The 16849-nt window shown below is 44.8% G+C and overlaps 1 protein-coding gene across 2 annotated transcripts in view; it reads right to left on the bottom strand.

Moving 5' to 3' along the window:
- The window catches only part of LOC117405742 (phospholipid-transporting ATPase VA), a 66711-nt gene that overhangs the window by 7412 nt on the left and 42450 nt on the right, over window positions 1-16849 (bottom strand). For both annotated transcript variants that reach the window (XM_034923178.2, XM_034009089.3), the window contains exons 11-19: window positions 15041-15144; window positions 13818-13944; window positions 13242-13426; window positions 10575-10896; window positions 5465-5541; window positions 3543-3668; window positions 2364-2564; window positions 1570-1650; window positions 1089-1193 (exon numbers count right to left, since the gene is read on the bottom strand). In XM_034923178.2, the coding sequence (XP_034779069.2) occupies window positions 1089-1193; window positions 1570-1650; window positions 2364-2564; window positions 3543-3668; window positions 5465-5541; window positions 10575-10896; window positions 13242-13426; window positions 13818-13944; window positions 15041-15144 (1328 nt within the window). The remainder of the gene's footprint in view (window positions 1-1088; window positions 1194-1569; window positions 1651-2363; window positions 2565-3542; window positions 3669-5464; window positions 5542-10574; window positions 10897-13241; window positions 13427-13817; window positions 13945-15040; window positions 15145-16849) is intronic.

The raw sequence follows: 16849 nt of genomic DNA, 5'->3' as shown, positions 1-16849 counted from the left end.
TGAGAATGAGCACATGAAAGTGAACAAACTGAGAATGAGCACATGAAAGTGAACAAACTGAAACCATCTGAGAATGAGCACATGAAAGTGAACAAACTGAAACAAACTGAGAATGAGCACATGAAAGTGAACAAACAAACTGAGAATGAGCACATGAAAGTGAACAAACTGAGAATGAGCACATGAAAGTGAACAAACACAAACTGAGAATGAGCACATGAAAGTGAACAAACTGAAACAAACTGAGAATGAGCACATGAAAGTGAACAAACACAAACTGAGAATGAGCACATGAAAGTGAACAAACTGAAACAAACTGAGAATGAGCACATGAAAGTGAACAAACTGAAACAAACTGAGAATGAGCACATGAAAGTGAACAAACTGAGAATGAGCACATGAAAGTGAACAAACTGAGAATGAGCACATGAAAGTGAACAAACTGAGAATGAGCACATGAAAGTGAACAAACTGAGAATGAGCACATGAAAGTGAACAAACACAAACTGAAACGGTCACGTACTTATTAATTTAAACCTATAGCACCCAATGACAGAATTTGCACCCCACTTTCTCCCAATCTGAACATCCAATGCGATCTCACCACTGCAAACCATGTACTCAGGAGGGCTGAGATCAAAGCCATTTTCACCTGATGAAGCGAAGCAGCAGATGTTGCAAAGTTACTGAACCCTAGAAGCACAAGTTCATCAAATGCCTACAAGTACTTCCACTGTTTGTTTGAAACGCCCTTACCCCTCAGTGGTGTGCTAAACACCCCGAAACGTTGGGAAGTGGGCTCTTATCTCTATAGATAGACAGATAGCCGGTTTCCTCTGCTTAGCCAGGTTGGGAAGTGGGCTCTTATCTCTATAGACAGACAGATAGCCAGTTTCCTCTGCTTAGCCAGGTTGGGAAGTGGGCTCTTATCTCTATAGACAGACAGATAGCCAGTTTCCTCTGCTTAGCCAGGTTGGGAAGTGGGCTCTTATCTCTATAGACAGATAGCTGGTTTCCTCTGCTTAGCCAGGTTGGGAAGTGGGCTCTTATCTCTATAGACAGACAGATAGCCGGTTTCCTCTGCTTACCCATGTCTTGGTTTCAATGCCTAAATGCATCAGGATAGTGAAAAGAGCCAAGGTGGTGACCGGAGTTCCCCATGTAAACAAATCCACATCGGAGTCAGCATAGGCCTAAAACACAAAACAACAAGAATCCAGACAGAAATACGCAAAGGAGCTCCATGAACTGGGACCAGTCCTCAATGAGCATTCCCATTACACTGCACTGGGGTTTAACCATTCAAAGCACACAGCAAGAACTAGGAGGAGAAAAAGGGTACATTGAAACGGCTCTACGTACGTAATCTTAAACACTTGTTACTTAAAATAGGTACGGCATGCATTTCATTAAAACTACTATAAACAGGACATTAATATTTCAGAATATGTATGACAGTCTCTGGACTCTGATTTGACAGCACAGAGTGGCTCACACCTTCGTATCTATATCAAGGTTGGATATCCATACTGCAGCACACGTACTTTGAAACAAACAAAGGGGACTTACAAAGTAAGGAATGAAAAAGCAGACGAGGCTTTGGTAGAAGGCATCTATCATATTCATCCAGAACATGTGTGGCTTATATTCCTAAAAGAAGCAAAGGGAATGTTATTCCCAGGTTAGAGCGCTACAGTTTCACATGCTTTAGGAACTGTCATGAAGATGGCTGCAGATTCTGGTCGTTTCAATCAAACTCATCCGTTTCCGAGGGAGAAGCCCAGGGGCGAGTGAGTGCAGCATTCTGACATGACTCTCATTCTCAAATTAGAAACTAGACTTTTTAACAGATAGGTTAAAGAATCACGAGGGGTATAAAGCTGGACAAGCGGTTCCCTATATAACAATGGGACACATGTCTCCATTATACTCATGCTGTCTGGAATCAGTATCCCCATACAAGGAAAATAAAAAGCTTCATTAGTGAAGCTTTTGCTGTGTATGGGGGTGGGTAGGGTGCATATACACACACACTATTGCAGAAGAAGTGTACGACCACTACTACAGATTATTCATCACTGAAATACAGTCTATAAAAATCAGCAAATGTATGATTCATAAACCTAAACAGTTCATCAATACTCACTGAGCTCTCACTTAAATGTTCTTCAAGTCATTTCTAGGAAGCGCTGCACTATTTTGCAAGTCACATTGTATGGCTGGATATTATTTTAAAAAGGTAGCATGCAACACAGGTAAGCATTGTAAAAGAATAGCCAGGTATGGTAAAGCATATTCATCAACATGGTAAACCAGGTAAATGCAGAGTACAGCAGGGAGCGGCGGGAATGTGTGCAGCGTACCTCAGAGTCTTGACCGTTTCTGTAGAGCTCAGGCAGAGCTAACAGGGTCTCCGAGGAGACGTCCCTGTCCAGGATCCCGGTAACGAGTTGAGGAAAGGAAGAGAACATCAGGTTAAAGAAAATAAGGTACCACTGATCCATCATGGCCGATCCCGAGAACCCACAGTAAAACTGGAACCAGAACAGAATGGCTACGAACATCTGGAATAGAGAACAAAACACAAAGAAATAAGCATCGCTTAGGGTAGAGCTGCATGAACATCTGGAATAGACAACAAAGCACAAAGAAATCAGCACTGCTTAGGGTAGAGCTGCGTGACTTACCAGCCTGTCTGAAGTCATCATTGCTGAGGCTGTACAATTAGACTGCTGTGGAATGTCATGTTACATACACCTCCAGTATACTATCCTGCTACATACAATACTAGAGCCCACCTATACTGGGCACCCCCTATATAATGCATTAACATTTTAGTCTGCAGCAATCGTTGAAGGTACAACAGTTACAGTTCCTATCGCTCTTACAGCGGTGCCACACGAATCTGCATGTTAAATCTGTCAGCCTGTACCATTTCCTATATACTGAATTCCAAAAGTAGAGCACTGGTGCTTGGGAGTACCGGAGCTGTATAAATGGTCTGGCATGAGATCTGGATGCAGCATGTTTGGTGAACCCAGTGATTAGCAGAAGACCCCCAGCAGAGAGTTCTAGTTCGAGGGCCACGTACAGTAGCTCTTACTGGTGAGGACGTATTCTTCTACCTCAAGTACGGACAGACAGATATCAAGAACATTCCAAGAAGCTGCAGGTAAATCAGACTAGACTTCACACCTGTTCCAATTGGATTAGAACGTTCTGCACTTCACACCTGTTCCAATTGGATTAGAACGTTCTGCACTTCACACCTGTTCCAATTGGATTAGAACGTTCTGCACTTCACACCTGTTCCAATTGGATTAGAACGTTCTGCACTTCACACCTGTTCCAATTGGATTAGAACGTTCTGCACTTCACACCTGTTCCAATTGGATTTGAATGTTCTGCGCTTCACACCTGTTCCAATTGGATTAGAATGTTCTGCGCTTCACACCTGTTCCAATTGGATTAGAATGTTCTGTGCTGTGCGTGTCAAGAATTCCAGGAATAAATAAAAACTAAATAAAAAGACAGAAACTTACTGCATTTTTGTAGAAGAAATAGAGGATCATATTGGCAAGTCGAGAGTAGCACCAGTGTCCATGAACCAGGAGGAGTTTCTCCAAATACTGGAACCGTGGGACTGCAAAGTCACTGGCCATGACAGCCTGACAGAGGAAGAGTTTAATATGAGAGATCAGCCCAGTAGTGACACTTTGCATGAAGGTCATTCAGAAAGACATACAGTAGCTGTTGTGCATCACCCACACCCTCTCCAGAGTGCAGCGCACAACAGTGTATTAGTATGACCCACACCCTCTCCAGAGTGCAGTGCACAGCAGTGTATTAGTATGACCCACACCCTCTCCAGAGTGCAGCGCACAACAGTGTATTAGTATGACCCACACCCTCTCCAGAGTGCAGTGCACAGCAGTGTATTAGTATGACCCACACCCTCTCCAGAGTGCAGCGCACAGCAGTGTATTAGTATGACCCACACCCTCTCCAGAGTGCAGCGCACAGCAGTGTATTAGTATGACCCACACCCTCTCCAGAGTGCAGCGCACAACAGTGTATTAGTATGACCCACACCCTCTCCAGAGTGCAGTGCACAGCAGTGTATTAGTATGACCCACACCCTCTCCAGAGTGCAGCGCACAGCAGTGTATTAGTATGACCCACACCCTCTCCAGAGTGCAGCGCACAGCAGTGTATTAGTATGACCCACACCCTCTCCAGAGTGCAGCGCACAGCAGTGTATTAGTATGACCCACACCCTCTCCAGAGTGCAGCGCACAACAGTGTATTAGTATGACCCACACCCTCTCCAGAGTGCAGCGCACAACAGTGTATTAGTATGACCCACACCCTCTCCAGAGTGCAGCGCACAACAGTGTATTAGTATGACCCACACCCTCTCCAGAGTGCAGTGCACAGCAGTGTATTAGTATGACCCACACCCTCTCCAGAGTGCAGCGCACAGCAGTGTATTTGTATGACCCACACCATCTCCAGAGTGCAGCGCACAGCAGGGCAGCAGTGTATTCGTGTGTGAATGGAGGTGAATGAAGCAGACACAGTTAGATTTAATATCCTAATAAATAACCCAGGAAAGCATTAACACACTGCTGCAAATCAGGGCAAAACTAAAACCTGACGCTGTGAAATGCAAGTCTTTGTGTTCAAACGTTTGGAATGAAATGGGGAAGCCGTTTTTAATGTTGTGTGTGGATGAGACAAGCTTGTTATTTTATATATATACTGGTAACACTTCATTCCAATATAAAATGCCGTCCCTCATTATTTGAAACAGTTAGAATGGAACTGGGAGTGCACTTGAACCTCGGCACAGCTGTGGAATAGGAAGTGCAATTGGAATGATCCCATATCATTGATCCACTGCACTCATAAACATGTGATCCACTGCATGTCAGGAGGATCCCCATTACAATCCATTCCTGTGTTGCCCTCATTTAAACCCTCGTCAGTACAGCAGCAGGGCAAAGGTGCTCAAACAGAGCTCCCTGAGGACTACATTGTAGCGTTACATTAAACACGCCACACAGGACTTCATCCCATTGACATTAAAAGATGCGTCATGGTTTGAATGCAGCACTCCCTTTGCTCTGGGTTCATCAGAATTCTTTCCACGATTACCTTCAGGAATACTGAAGCATGCCTAACATTCTACTCCACAGAATGATTTTTTTTTCCTTTTCCTTTTTTCTCTTCCCATGATGGTGTAAAGACAGCTTCATTTACTCTATCACAGGCTTAAGGCAGAAGCATAATTAACCTTCCAGGAGACTTCTTCGGGGCGAAACATATGCTGCATTTCAAGCAAGAATAATTTTTACTAAGACCAACTGGTACCCCTGAGAGCAACTTATAGCCTCATCATTTTGAACAGCCCTTCCCTGCCAAGCAGCAGCCTGCAGCCATATAAAAAGTGCTAAAGCTTTACCTGCATGCCTTCCTGTCCAGAGATTCCCACTCCCACATCAGCGATCTGGATCATGCTGACATCATTAGCTCCATCACCTAGGATTAATGAGATACACAAGGAACACTGTGTTTACCAGCCCCTTCAGAAACACAGGCATGATTAATGGAAACACAGCCGTGACGAAACACTGCCAAGCTAGCAAATTCAGAGCAGCACTTTACAAAAAACAAAACAAAAACCCACAGTGCTGCTGCTGCTGTGCTGCCTGTTCAAGTCACCTTCTGTCCTCCCCACTTTCATAAGCCACTTCTTCACTGCGTTATTTAAATATGTTTCACGCTAATGCAACTAGTGTGCTGAAGGGCATGCTGTTTATCATGATACAGGACCAGAAGCATGCAAACGGCCCTCCATGAAGAAATGTGAATTGCAGGTTAATGTCTAACCTTTTAACAAAGCAATCCTTCAATTATAATCTCATCTTATTACACATCTTACAAAGTAGCAAACCAGGACCATCCCATGCACTGTATCAAGATCAATATCGCATCATGACCTCAGTGTAGTGTGCTCCTTATCAAGATCAATATCGCATCGTGACCTCAGTGTAGTGTGCTCCTTATCAAGATCAATATTGCATCGTGACCTCAGTGTAGTGTGCTCCGTATCAAGATCAATATTGCATTGTGACCTCAGTGCAGTGTGCTCCGTATCAAGATCAATATTGCATCATGTCCTCAGTGTAGTGTACTGATCCCGTGCTCCGTATCAAGACCAATATCGCATCGTGAACTCAGTGTAGTGTACTGATCCCGTGCTCCGTATCAAGATCAATACCGCATCGTGACCTCAGTGTAGTGTGCTCCGTATCAAGATCAATATTGCATCATGTCCTCAGTGTAGTGTACTGATCCCGTGCTCCGTATCAAGACCAATATCGCATCGTGAACTCAGTGTAGTGTACTGATCCCGTGCTCCGTATCAAGATCAATACCGCATCGTGACCTCAGTGTAGTGTGCTCCGTATCAAGATCAATATTGCATCATGTCCTCAGTGTAGTGTGCTGATCCCGTGCTCCGTATCAAGATCAATATCGCATCATGTCCTCAGTGTAGTGTGCTCCTTATCAAGATCAATATCGCATTATGTCCTCAGTGTAGTGTGCTCCGTATCAAGATCAATATCGCATCGTGTCCTCAGTGTAGTGTGCTCCGTATCAAGATCAATATTGCATCATGTCCTCAGTGTAGTGTGCTCCTTATCAAGATCAATATCGCATCGTGACCTCAGTGTAGTGTGCTCCGTATCAAGATCAATATCGCATCGTGACCTCAGTGTGGTGTGCTCCGTATCAAGATCAATATCGCATCGTGACCTCAGTGTAGTGTGCTCCGTATCAAGATCAATATCGCATCATGACCTCAGTGTAGTGTGCTCCGTATCAAGATCAATATCGCATCGTGTCCTCAGTGTGGTGTGCTGATCCCGTGCTCCGTATCAAGATCAATATCGCATCGTGACCACAGTGTAGTGTGCTCTGTATCAAGATCAATATCGCATCATGTCCTCAGTGTAGTGTGCTGATCCCGTGCTCCGTATCAAGATCAATATCGCATCGTGACCACAGTGTAGTGTGCTCCGTGTCAAGATCAATATTGCATCATGTCCTCAGTGTAGTGTGCTCCGTATCAAGATCAATATTGCATCATGTCCTCAGTGTAGTGTGCTCCGTATCAAGATCAATATCGCATCATGTCCTCAGTGTAGTGTGCTCCGTATCAAGATCAATATCGCATCATGTCCTCAGTGTAGTGTACTGATCCCGTGCTCCGTATCAAGATCAATATCGCATTGTGACCTCAGTGTAGTGTGCTCCTTATCAAGATCAATATTGCATCATGTCCTCAGTGTAGTGTGCTCCGTATCAAGATCAATATTGCATCATGTCCTCAGTGTAGTGTGCTCCTTATCAAGATCAATATCGCATCGTGTCCTCAGTGTAGTGTGCTCCGTATCAAGATCAATATTGCATCATGTCCTCAGTGTAGTGTGCTCCTTATCAAGATCAATATTGCATCATGTCCTCAGTGTAGTGTGCTCCGTATCAAGATCAATATTGCATCATGTCCTCAGTGTAGTGTGCTCCTTATCAAGATCAATACTGCATCGTGACCTCAGTGTAGTGTGCTCCGTATCAAGATCAATATCGCATCATGTCCTCAGTGTAGTGTGCTCCGTATCAAGATCAATATTGCATCATGTCCTCAGTGTAGTGTGCTCCTTATCAAGATCAATATCGCATCGTGTCCTCAGTGTAGTGTGCTCCTTATCAAGATCAATATCGCATCGTGTCCTCAGTGTAGTGTGCTCCTTATCAAGATCAATATCGCATCGTGACCTCAGTGTAGTGTGCTCCGTATCAAGATCAATATTGCATCATGTCCTCAGTGTAGTGTGCTCCGTATCAAGATCAATATCGCATCATGTCCTCAGTGTAGTGTACTCCTTATCAAGATCAATATCGCATCGTGACCTCAGTGTAGTGTGCTCCGTATCAAGATCAATATCGCATCATGTCCTCAGTGTAGTGTGCTCCTTATCAAGATCAATATCGCATCATGTCCTCAGTGTAGTGTGCTTCGTATCAAGATCAATATTGCATCATGTCCTCAGTGTAGTGTGCTCCGTATCAAGATCAATATCGCATCATGTCCTCAGTGTAGTGTGCTCCGTGTCAAGATCAATATCGCATCGTGACCTCAGTGTAGTGTGCTCCTTATCAAGATCAATATCGCATCATGTCCTCAGTGTAGTGTGCTCCGTGTCAAGATCAATATCTCATCGTGTCCTCAGTGTAGTGTGCTCCGTATCAAGATCAATATCGCATCATGTCCTCAGTGTAGTGTACTGATCCCGTGCTCCGTATCAAGATCAATATCTCATCGTGTCCTCAGTGTAGTGTGCTCCGTATCAAGATCAATATCGCATCGTGACCTCAGTGTAGTGTGCTCCGTATCAAGATCAATATCTCATCATGTCCTCAGTGTAGTGTGCTCCGTATCAAGATCAATATCGCATCATGACCTCAGTGTAGTGTGCTCCTTATCAAGATCAATATCGCATCGTGACCTCAGTGTAGTGTGCTCCTTATCAAGATCAATATCGCATTATGTCCTCAGTGTAGTGTGCTCCGTATCAAGATCAATATCGCATCGTGTCCTCAGTGTAGTGTGCTCCGTATCAAGATCAATATTGCATCATGTCCTCAGTGTAGTGTGCTCCGTATCAAGATCAATATCGCATCGTGACCTCAGTGTAGTGTGCTCCGTATCAAGATCAATATCGCATGGTGACCTCAGTGTGGTGTGCTCCGTATCAAGATCAATATCGCATCGTGACCTCAGTGTAGTGTGCTCCGTATCAAGATCAATATCGCATCATGTCCTCAGTGTAGTGTGCTCCTTATCAAGATCAATATCGCATCGTGACCTCAGTGTAGTGTGCTCCGTATCAAGATCAATATCGCATCGTGACCTCAGTGTGGTGTGCTCCGTATCAAGATCAATATCGCATTGTGACCTCAGTGTAGTGTGCTCCGTATCAAGATCAATATCGCATTGTGACCTCAGTGTAGTGTGCTCCGTATCAAGATCAATATCGCATCGTGACCTCAGTGTAGTGTGCTCCTTATCAAGATCAATATTGCATCATGTCCACAGTGTAGTGTGCTCCGTATCAAGATCAATATTGCATCATGTCCTCAGTGTAGTGTGCTCCTTATCAAGATCAATATCGCATCGTGACCTCAGTGTAGTGTGCTCCGTATCAAGATCAATATCGCATCATGTCCTCAGTGTAGTGTGCTCCTTATCAAGATCAATATCGCATCGTGTCCTCTGTGTAGTGTGCTCCGTATCAAGATCAATATCGCATCATGTCCTCAGTGTAGTGTGCTCCTTATCAAGATCAATATCGCATCGTGACCTGTGTAGTGTGCTCCGTATCAAGATCAATATTGCATCATGTCCTCAGTGTAGTGTGCTCCGTGTCAAGATCAATATCGCATCATGTCCTCAGTGTAGTGTGCTCCTTATCAAGATCAATATCGCATCATGTCCTCAGTATAGTGTGCTCCGTATCAAGATCAATATCGCATCGTGTCCTCTGTGTAGTGTGCTCCGTATCAAGATCAATATCGCATCATGTCCTCAGTGTAGCGTGCTCCTTATCAAGATCAATATCGCATCGTGACCTCAGTGTAGTGTGCTCCGTATCAAGATCAATATTGCATCATGTCCTCAGTGTAGTGTGCTCCGTGTCAAGATCAATATCGCATCATGTCCTCAGTGTAGTGTGCTCCTTATCAAGATCAATATCGCATCGTGTCCTCTGTGTAGTGTGCTCCGTATCAAGATCAATATTGCATCGTGACCTCAGTGTAGTGTGCTGATCCCGTGCTCCGTATCAAGATCAAGATCGCATCGTGACCTCAGTGTAGTGTGCCGATACACCTCTAGAGAACAGAGAGCTTCCCATACACAGCATCCTTCAGCAAAAGTCTCATTAAAAACACATCCTAATGTGGAAATATCTTAAATGTAAAGAGGGTTCAAATCAGGAGCCCTATCTGCAGTTAAGAGGCAATGCACAGGGACACACAGGGAGTCATGTCAAGCACCTCCTGCAATCAGCACACACAGAAGCACTATAGACTGACTTACAAGGAGAGTGATCTGGACGAGTAAGGAATATTCAGAGCCACCATTTCCTTTATATATACGACTTCTCTGTGTGTCCAGTCTGCACTGATACAAACCTACAGCAATCGCACAGCTAGTGTCACACAGGAGGAAATCAACAATGATTAGCATTATTATTACTCTATATACAGTACTTGCCTATTGATCAGCAGTATTATTATTCTATATATAGTACTTGCCTATTGACCAGTATTATTATTACTCTATACCTCTATATACAGTACTTGCCTATTGATCAGCAGTATTATTATTCTATATATAGTACTTGCCTATTGACCAGTATTATTATTACTCTATACCTCTATATACAGTACTTGCCTATTGATCAGCAGTATTATTATTATATACCTCTGTATACAGTACTTGCCTATTGCCAAGGTCATTACTTTGAGCTTGTTCCGAACCAGTTTCACCACCATGCTTTTCTGTAAAGGGGTGGATCGACAGCACAGCACTGATCTGCAGCTTCTGGCCACAGCAAGGAATTTGTCTTCCAGCCTTTTATCCAGAGCGTATGCCAAGGTTCTGCCATCAATAACCAGACCCAGACGGTGAACCGAGGAGGAGGAAGGGATTTGGAACGGGGTGAAATCAACCTCAAAGTCTTCAGCAGCAGGGTTGAGTGTGTTGTTGACAAACTTGGATTGAATGTAGTGTATACTCTCATCCAGAAGAACAGCACAAGCTTCCTGGAAAAACACAAAACAACAACAACACATCAGCATCTATTAACCAGGAGAGCTTTGTAAAAGAAATCCATTCTCACATGTTTCTATTCCGAGATCGGCCTGGATCACAACCCATGATATATCATACGGTAGGTGAGAGACTCAAATTCTTGGTCTTGAACTCATACTTTTGACTTGAGGCAGTAACCCTGACAGCCCTTAGGCCAATCTTGTGTCTTCTAGGGTTAAAATGATGTGGAAAGTTTAAATAAAAGCATAATCTAAAAATTGAATCCAAACAAAATGTATACTCTATATTAGTGTCACAAATAACAGTGCATTCAGTGCATCCAGCCCCACCTCTCCAATATCCCACACGACTCCTACAGTGCATCCAGCCCCACCTCTCCAATATCCCACACGACTCCTACAGTGCATCCAGCCCCACCTCTCCAATATCCCACATGACTCCTACAGTGCATCCAGCCCCACCTCTCCAATATCCCACACGATTCCTACAGTGCATCCAGCCCCACATCTCCAATATCCCACACGATTCCTACAGTGCATCCAGCCCCACATCTCCAATATCCCACACGATTCCTACAGTGCATCCAGCCCCACATCTCCAATATCCCACACGACTCCTACAGTGTATCCAGCTCTACACCTCCAATATCCCACACGACTCCCACAGTGCATCCAGCCCCAGATCTCCAATATCCCACACGATTCCTACAGTGCATCCAGCCCCACCTCTCCAATATCCCACACGACTCCTACAGTGCATCCAGCCCCACCTCTCCAATATCCCACACGACTCCTACAGTGCATCCAGCCCCACATCTCCAATATCCCACACGACTCCTACAGTGCATCCAGCCCCACCTCTCCAATATCCCACACGACTCCTACAGTGCATCCAGCCCCACATCTCCAATATCCCACACGACTCCTACAGTGCATCCAGCCCCACCTCTCCAATATCCCACACGACTCCTACAGTGCATCCAGCTCTACACCTCCAATATCCCACACGACTCCTACAGTGCATCCAGCCCCACCTCTCCAATATCCCACACGACTCCTACAGTGCATCCAGCCCCACATCTCCAATATCCCACACGACTCCTACAGTGCATCCAGCCCCACATCTCCAATATCCCACACGACTCCTACAGTGCATCCAGCCCCACCTCTCCAATATCCCACACGACTCCTACAGTGCATCCAGCTCTACACCTTCAATATCCCACACGACTCCTACAGTGCATCCAGCCCCACCTCTCCAATATCCCACATGACTCCTACAGTGCATCCAGCTCTACACCTTCAATATCCCACACGACTCCTACAGTGCATCCAGCCCCACCTCTCCAATATCCCACATGACTCCTACAGTGCATCCAGCCCCACCTCTCCAATATCCCACACGACTCCTACAGTGCATCCAGCCCCACCTCTCCAATATCCCACACGACTCCTACAGTGCATCCAGCCCCACATCTCCAATATCCCACACGATTCCTACAGTGCATCCAGCCCCAGATCTCCAATATCCCACACGATTCCTACAGTGCATCCAGCCCCACATCTCCAATATCCCACACGATTCCTACAGTGCATCCAGCCCCACATCTCCAATATCCCACACGACTCCTACAGTGCATCCAGCCCCACATCTCCAATATCCCACACGACTCCTACAGTGCATCCAGCCCCACATCTCCAATATCCCACACGACTCCTACAGTGCATCCAGCCCCACATCTCCAATATCCCACACGATTCCTACAGTGCATCCAGCTCTACACCTCCAATATCCCACACGACTCCTACAGTGCATCCAGCCCCACATCTCCAATATCCCACACGACTCCTACAGTGCATCCAGCCCCACATCTCCTAGCTGTCTCCAATATCCCACATTGGGGGTCAAACCTCCATCATGAACAGCACTTCAACAGACAGACCACAGCAGTGGCTGAATGGTGTTCTCTGTGGTGCAGCTGCGTTACACTCCTGTGGCACTCCTTATAAAAGTTTACAGCTGTATTTTTGCACGGTATTGTTGCAGCTTTACCATGTTTTCCCCCATGGTTATACTACGCATTTACCACAGTTTACCATAACTCGCTGCTCTTTACCATGCTTTCACTACAATTTATTACACTGCTGTGCTGTTACCATGAGAAACTCAGAAGGGGCTGAACATGTCTAGCTGCTACCCCACATTCTTCCACAATGCTGGGAGATTTACAGTGAATACAATGACCTGCAGTATCATACTGCACTGCCACTACTGCAAGCCTGGCTGCTTCCATTTCTCCAGAGCTATCTGTAAATGCGGTCAGCTTCTCACTCACCGGTGTTTCAGCGTTCAGAGTGATGATCTCTTCCTCGTGGTCCAGTAGTTTGCAGGAGTAGGCAATGTTGATTGCGGTTTCTTGTTTGTCCCCCGTGAGAACCCAGACCTGTAATCCAGCCTTGCGGAGAGCAGCAATGGCTTCAGGAACGCCGTCCTGCAGGCGGTCTTCAATACCAGTGGCACCTGCCGTGACGACACATTAACAACAGCAATGCTACATCCGAAACACGCAGTCCCAGCAATGCTACATCTGAAACACGCAGTCCCAGCAATGCTACATCCGAAACAGACACAGTCCCAGCAATGCTACATCCGAAACAGACACAGTCCCAGCAATGCTACATCTGAAACACGCAGTCCCAGCAATGCTACATCTGAAACACGCAGTCCCAGCAATGCTACATCTGAAACACGCAGTCCCAGCAATGCTACATCTGAAACACGCAGTCCCAGCAATGCTACATCTGAAAAACAGTCACAGCAACGCAGATTCTTTTACATCAGCGCTGTGTTCAGAGTGCTCACCTAAAACATGCAGATTCTTTTACATCAGTGTTGTGTTCAGAGTGCTCACCTAAAAGATGCAGATTCTTTTCCAATCGCAGAGCCGACTCAAAAAGCAACTGCTCTCGACTCTGAATAGCAGATTCTGCTTCCAGATGACTTTTTAACCAACATGCATATTCTTCTTTACTTAATACCTGAAGGATAAGACACAGTTATTATTTTTCAGTGCTTTAAGTTGCTTTATTGTATATTGAAATGCAAGAACTAACAAACAAACACCCCCACCCCTCCAGCAAAGGATGAGAACCCCACTTTACAAAAGTCAGTACAGAGTTTCCAAGATATAGCATTCAGAAGCCTCAAAACATCCAGATGTCTCCACTATAGTCCTAACATTCTCAGGACACTGAGCATAACTGTGGGACATTTCTGAAAAAGCAATACAGCGTCCTGATGAAATGAGACTTTATCAAAAGGGTTTGATGAAAAGGCATTTCTTGTCTCTAAAATAACTCCTTTGCATGATCATACTGCTGAAGGGATAACACATTCTTATTTGACATCACATGGGAGACTTTCACTCGATTGGCAATGCGTTCCAGTGCCTACACTGTAATAAGAACAATCATTACAGGAAACATGTCAAGGAAAGTCTTCAGATTTAACTCAAAGCGTTTGAAAACAAATTTCCTTTGTGGCTACAAGAGAGCGTGAATGCAAAGCACAATCTTTTTCTACATTACTGGGATGCAATGTTGAGTAGCCTATTCCTCATGATTGTAAACGGTTTTCATGGGGTAAGCAGTTTGTAAATCATGAAATAAACCAAACGTAGCCATATCTCAATGTGACTGAGAAGCACAGCATGCCACTGTTTACGAGACAATACAACGACGTCTCATTCTCAATCACAAGCTCTACAAATGACAATCATTTGGTAACAGGATCACAGTGATGGGTGCTGTTCTAGGAGTTTCAGAGCTCTGAATATAAAGACGGTCTCTCAAGCTGTTTATGAGCTGTGCTGTTCTAGGAGTTTCAGAGCTCTGAATATAAAGACGGTCTCTCAAGCTGTTTATGAGCTGTGCTGTTCTACGATTTTCAGAGCTCTGAATATAAAGACGGTCTCTCAAGCTGTTTATGAGCTGTGCTGTTCTACGATTTTCAGAGCTCTGAATATAAAGACGGTCTCTCAAGCTGTTTATGAGCTGTGCTGTTCTACGATTTTCAGAGCTCTGAATATAAAGACAGTCTCTCAAGCTGTTTATGAGCTGCACGTCGAAGTCTTACCCTTTTGGCAATACATAGAGTCCGAAGGCCGTCAGCAGCATAGAGGTTTAGGTAATTCTGGGTTTTATTCAGGATCTTTCTTTGGTGTTTGCCTCTATTCTCATCTAGAAGAAAAGAACCAAGCATATTAGTCTCATACAAACCATAAGTGGCATTCCAGAGAATGTGTACTCATTTAAAACCACATTTGTTTAATGATGATCCCACAATTTGTAAGTAGTTCATTGCACTGTAAAACTAAACAAGACAGCTGTATTCATCAGACCTTCAGAAGCTAGCGCTGTTAAAAAGCAGTTCTCTCTCGTGTTTTGTTCGCAGAATACTGATGTTGTGGTTGAATTGTTTAATAGAAAGTGTGACTGTATGACTCAGCTAATCTGATAAAAACACTGTTAACATACAGTGATTCAGCTGTTTAAAATTAACTTCTATCATGTGAAATTTGATTATAAATGGAAAAAAACACTCCTACAAGCATACAGTACCCCAATACAGTAAGTAATAAATAAATTTAATTCTCAGAAATAAAAAATAAATGAATATCATTCTCAGAAATACATTAAGACCCAATAGCCCCCCCCCCCCACACTGTATGTATTTCAGAAATGCATGAAGACCCAATACCACAATACACACCACTGGAGACCTTACACAGCGTCCCTGCTCAATACACACCACTGGAGACCTTACACAGCCTCCCTGCTCAATACACACCACTGGAGACCTTACACAGCCTCCCTGCTCAATGCACACCACTGGAGACCTTACACAGCCTCCCTGCTCAATGCACACCACTGGAGACCTTACACAGCCTCCCTGCTCAATACACACCACTGGAGACCTTACACAGCGTCCCTGCTCAATACACACCACTGGAGACCTTACACAGCCTCCCTGCTCAATGCACACCACTGGAGACCTTACACAGCCTCCCTGCTCAATGCACACCACTGGAGACCTTACACAGCCTCCCTGCTCAATGCACACCACTGGAGACCTTACACAGCCTCCCTGCTCAATGCACACCACTGGAGACCTTACACAGCCTCCCTGCTCAATACACACCACTGGAGACCTTACACAGCCTCCCTGCTCAATGCACACCACTGGAGACCTTACACAACCTCCCTGCTCAATACACACCACTGGAGACCTTACACAGCCTCCCTGCTCAATACACACCACTGGAGACCTTACACAGCCTCCCTGCTCAATGCACACCACTGGAGACCTTACACAGCCTCCCTGCTCAATACACACCACTGGAGACCTTACACAGCCTCCCTGCTCAATGCACACCACTGGAGACCTTACACAGCCTCCCTGCTCAATACACACCACTGGAGACCTTCTGTCCCGCTTTCCTGTTAGTTAATGTGTGTGTATTACTTGCCCTGCATTCAGTCCTGCCTCTTTCCTGTTAGTTAATGTGTGTGTATTACTTGCCCTGCATGCTGATGTAAATGACCTTGCCTCCCCTTGCCAAGGTGTCCTGTCTCTTCAGCTTCCTGCTTGCAGGCTCAAGTCTGTTTACATAACAGCAAATACAAAGATGTACTCATTCCCTCCAGAAACACCCTTTCCCATTAAATGAGAGTGGAGCTACTTAAAATATATTTGAGATTTAAGATATGTGGGCTGTTTGTGGGAATGAAAAAATGAATAAAAATGAAGCAAAGATTAGGCCTTTTACCCCAAATCCCCCCCCAGTGCCTATAGTGGATATACTATCCAGGGTACACATTGTGTGGGATTACTATCAATCTATTTATCTATATAAGGTCTGTTTGTGGGGAATAAAACCTACAG

This window comes from Acipenser ruthenus, chromosome 9 (genome assembly GCF_902713425.1).
Source record: "Acipenser ruthenus chromosome 9, fAciRut3.2 maternal haplotype, whole genome shotgun sequence".
Taxonomy (NCBI): Eukaryota; Metazoa; Chordata; class Actinopteri; order Acipenseriformes; family Acipenseridae; genus Acipenser; species Acipenser ruthenus.
Note: the sequence above shows the minus strand (reverse complement) of the source record. Positions and strands in the feature narration are given on the sequence as shown.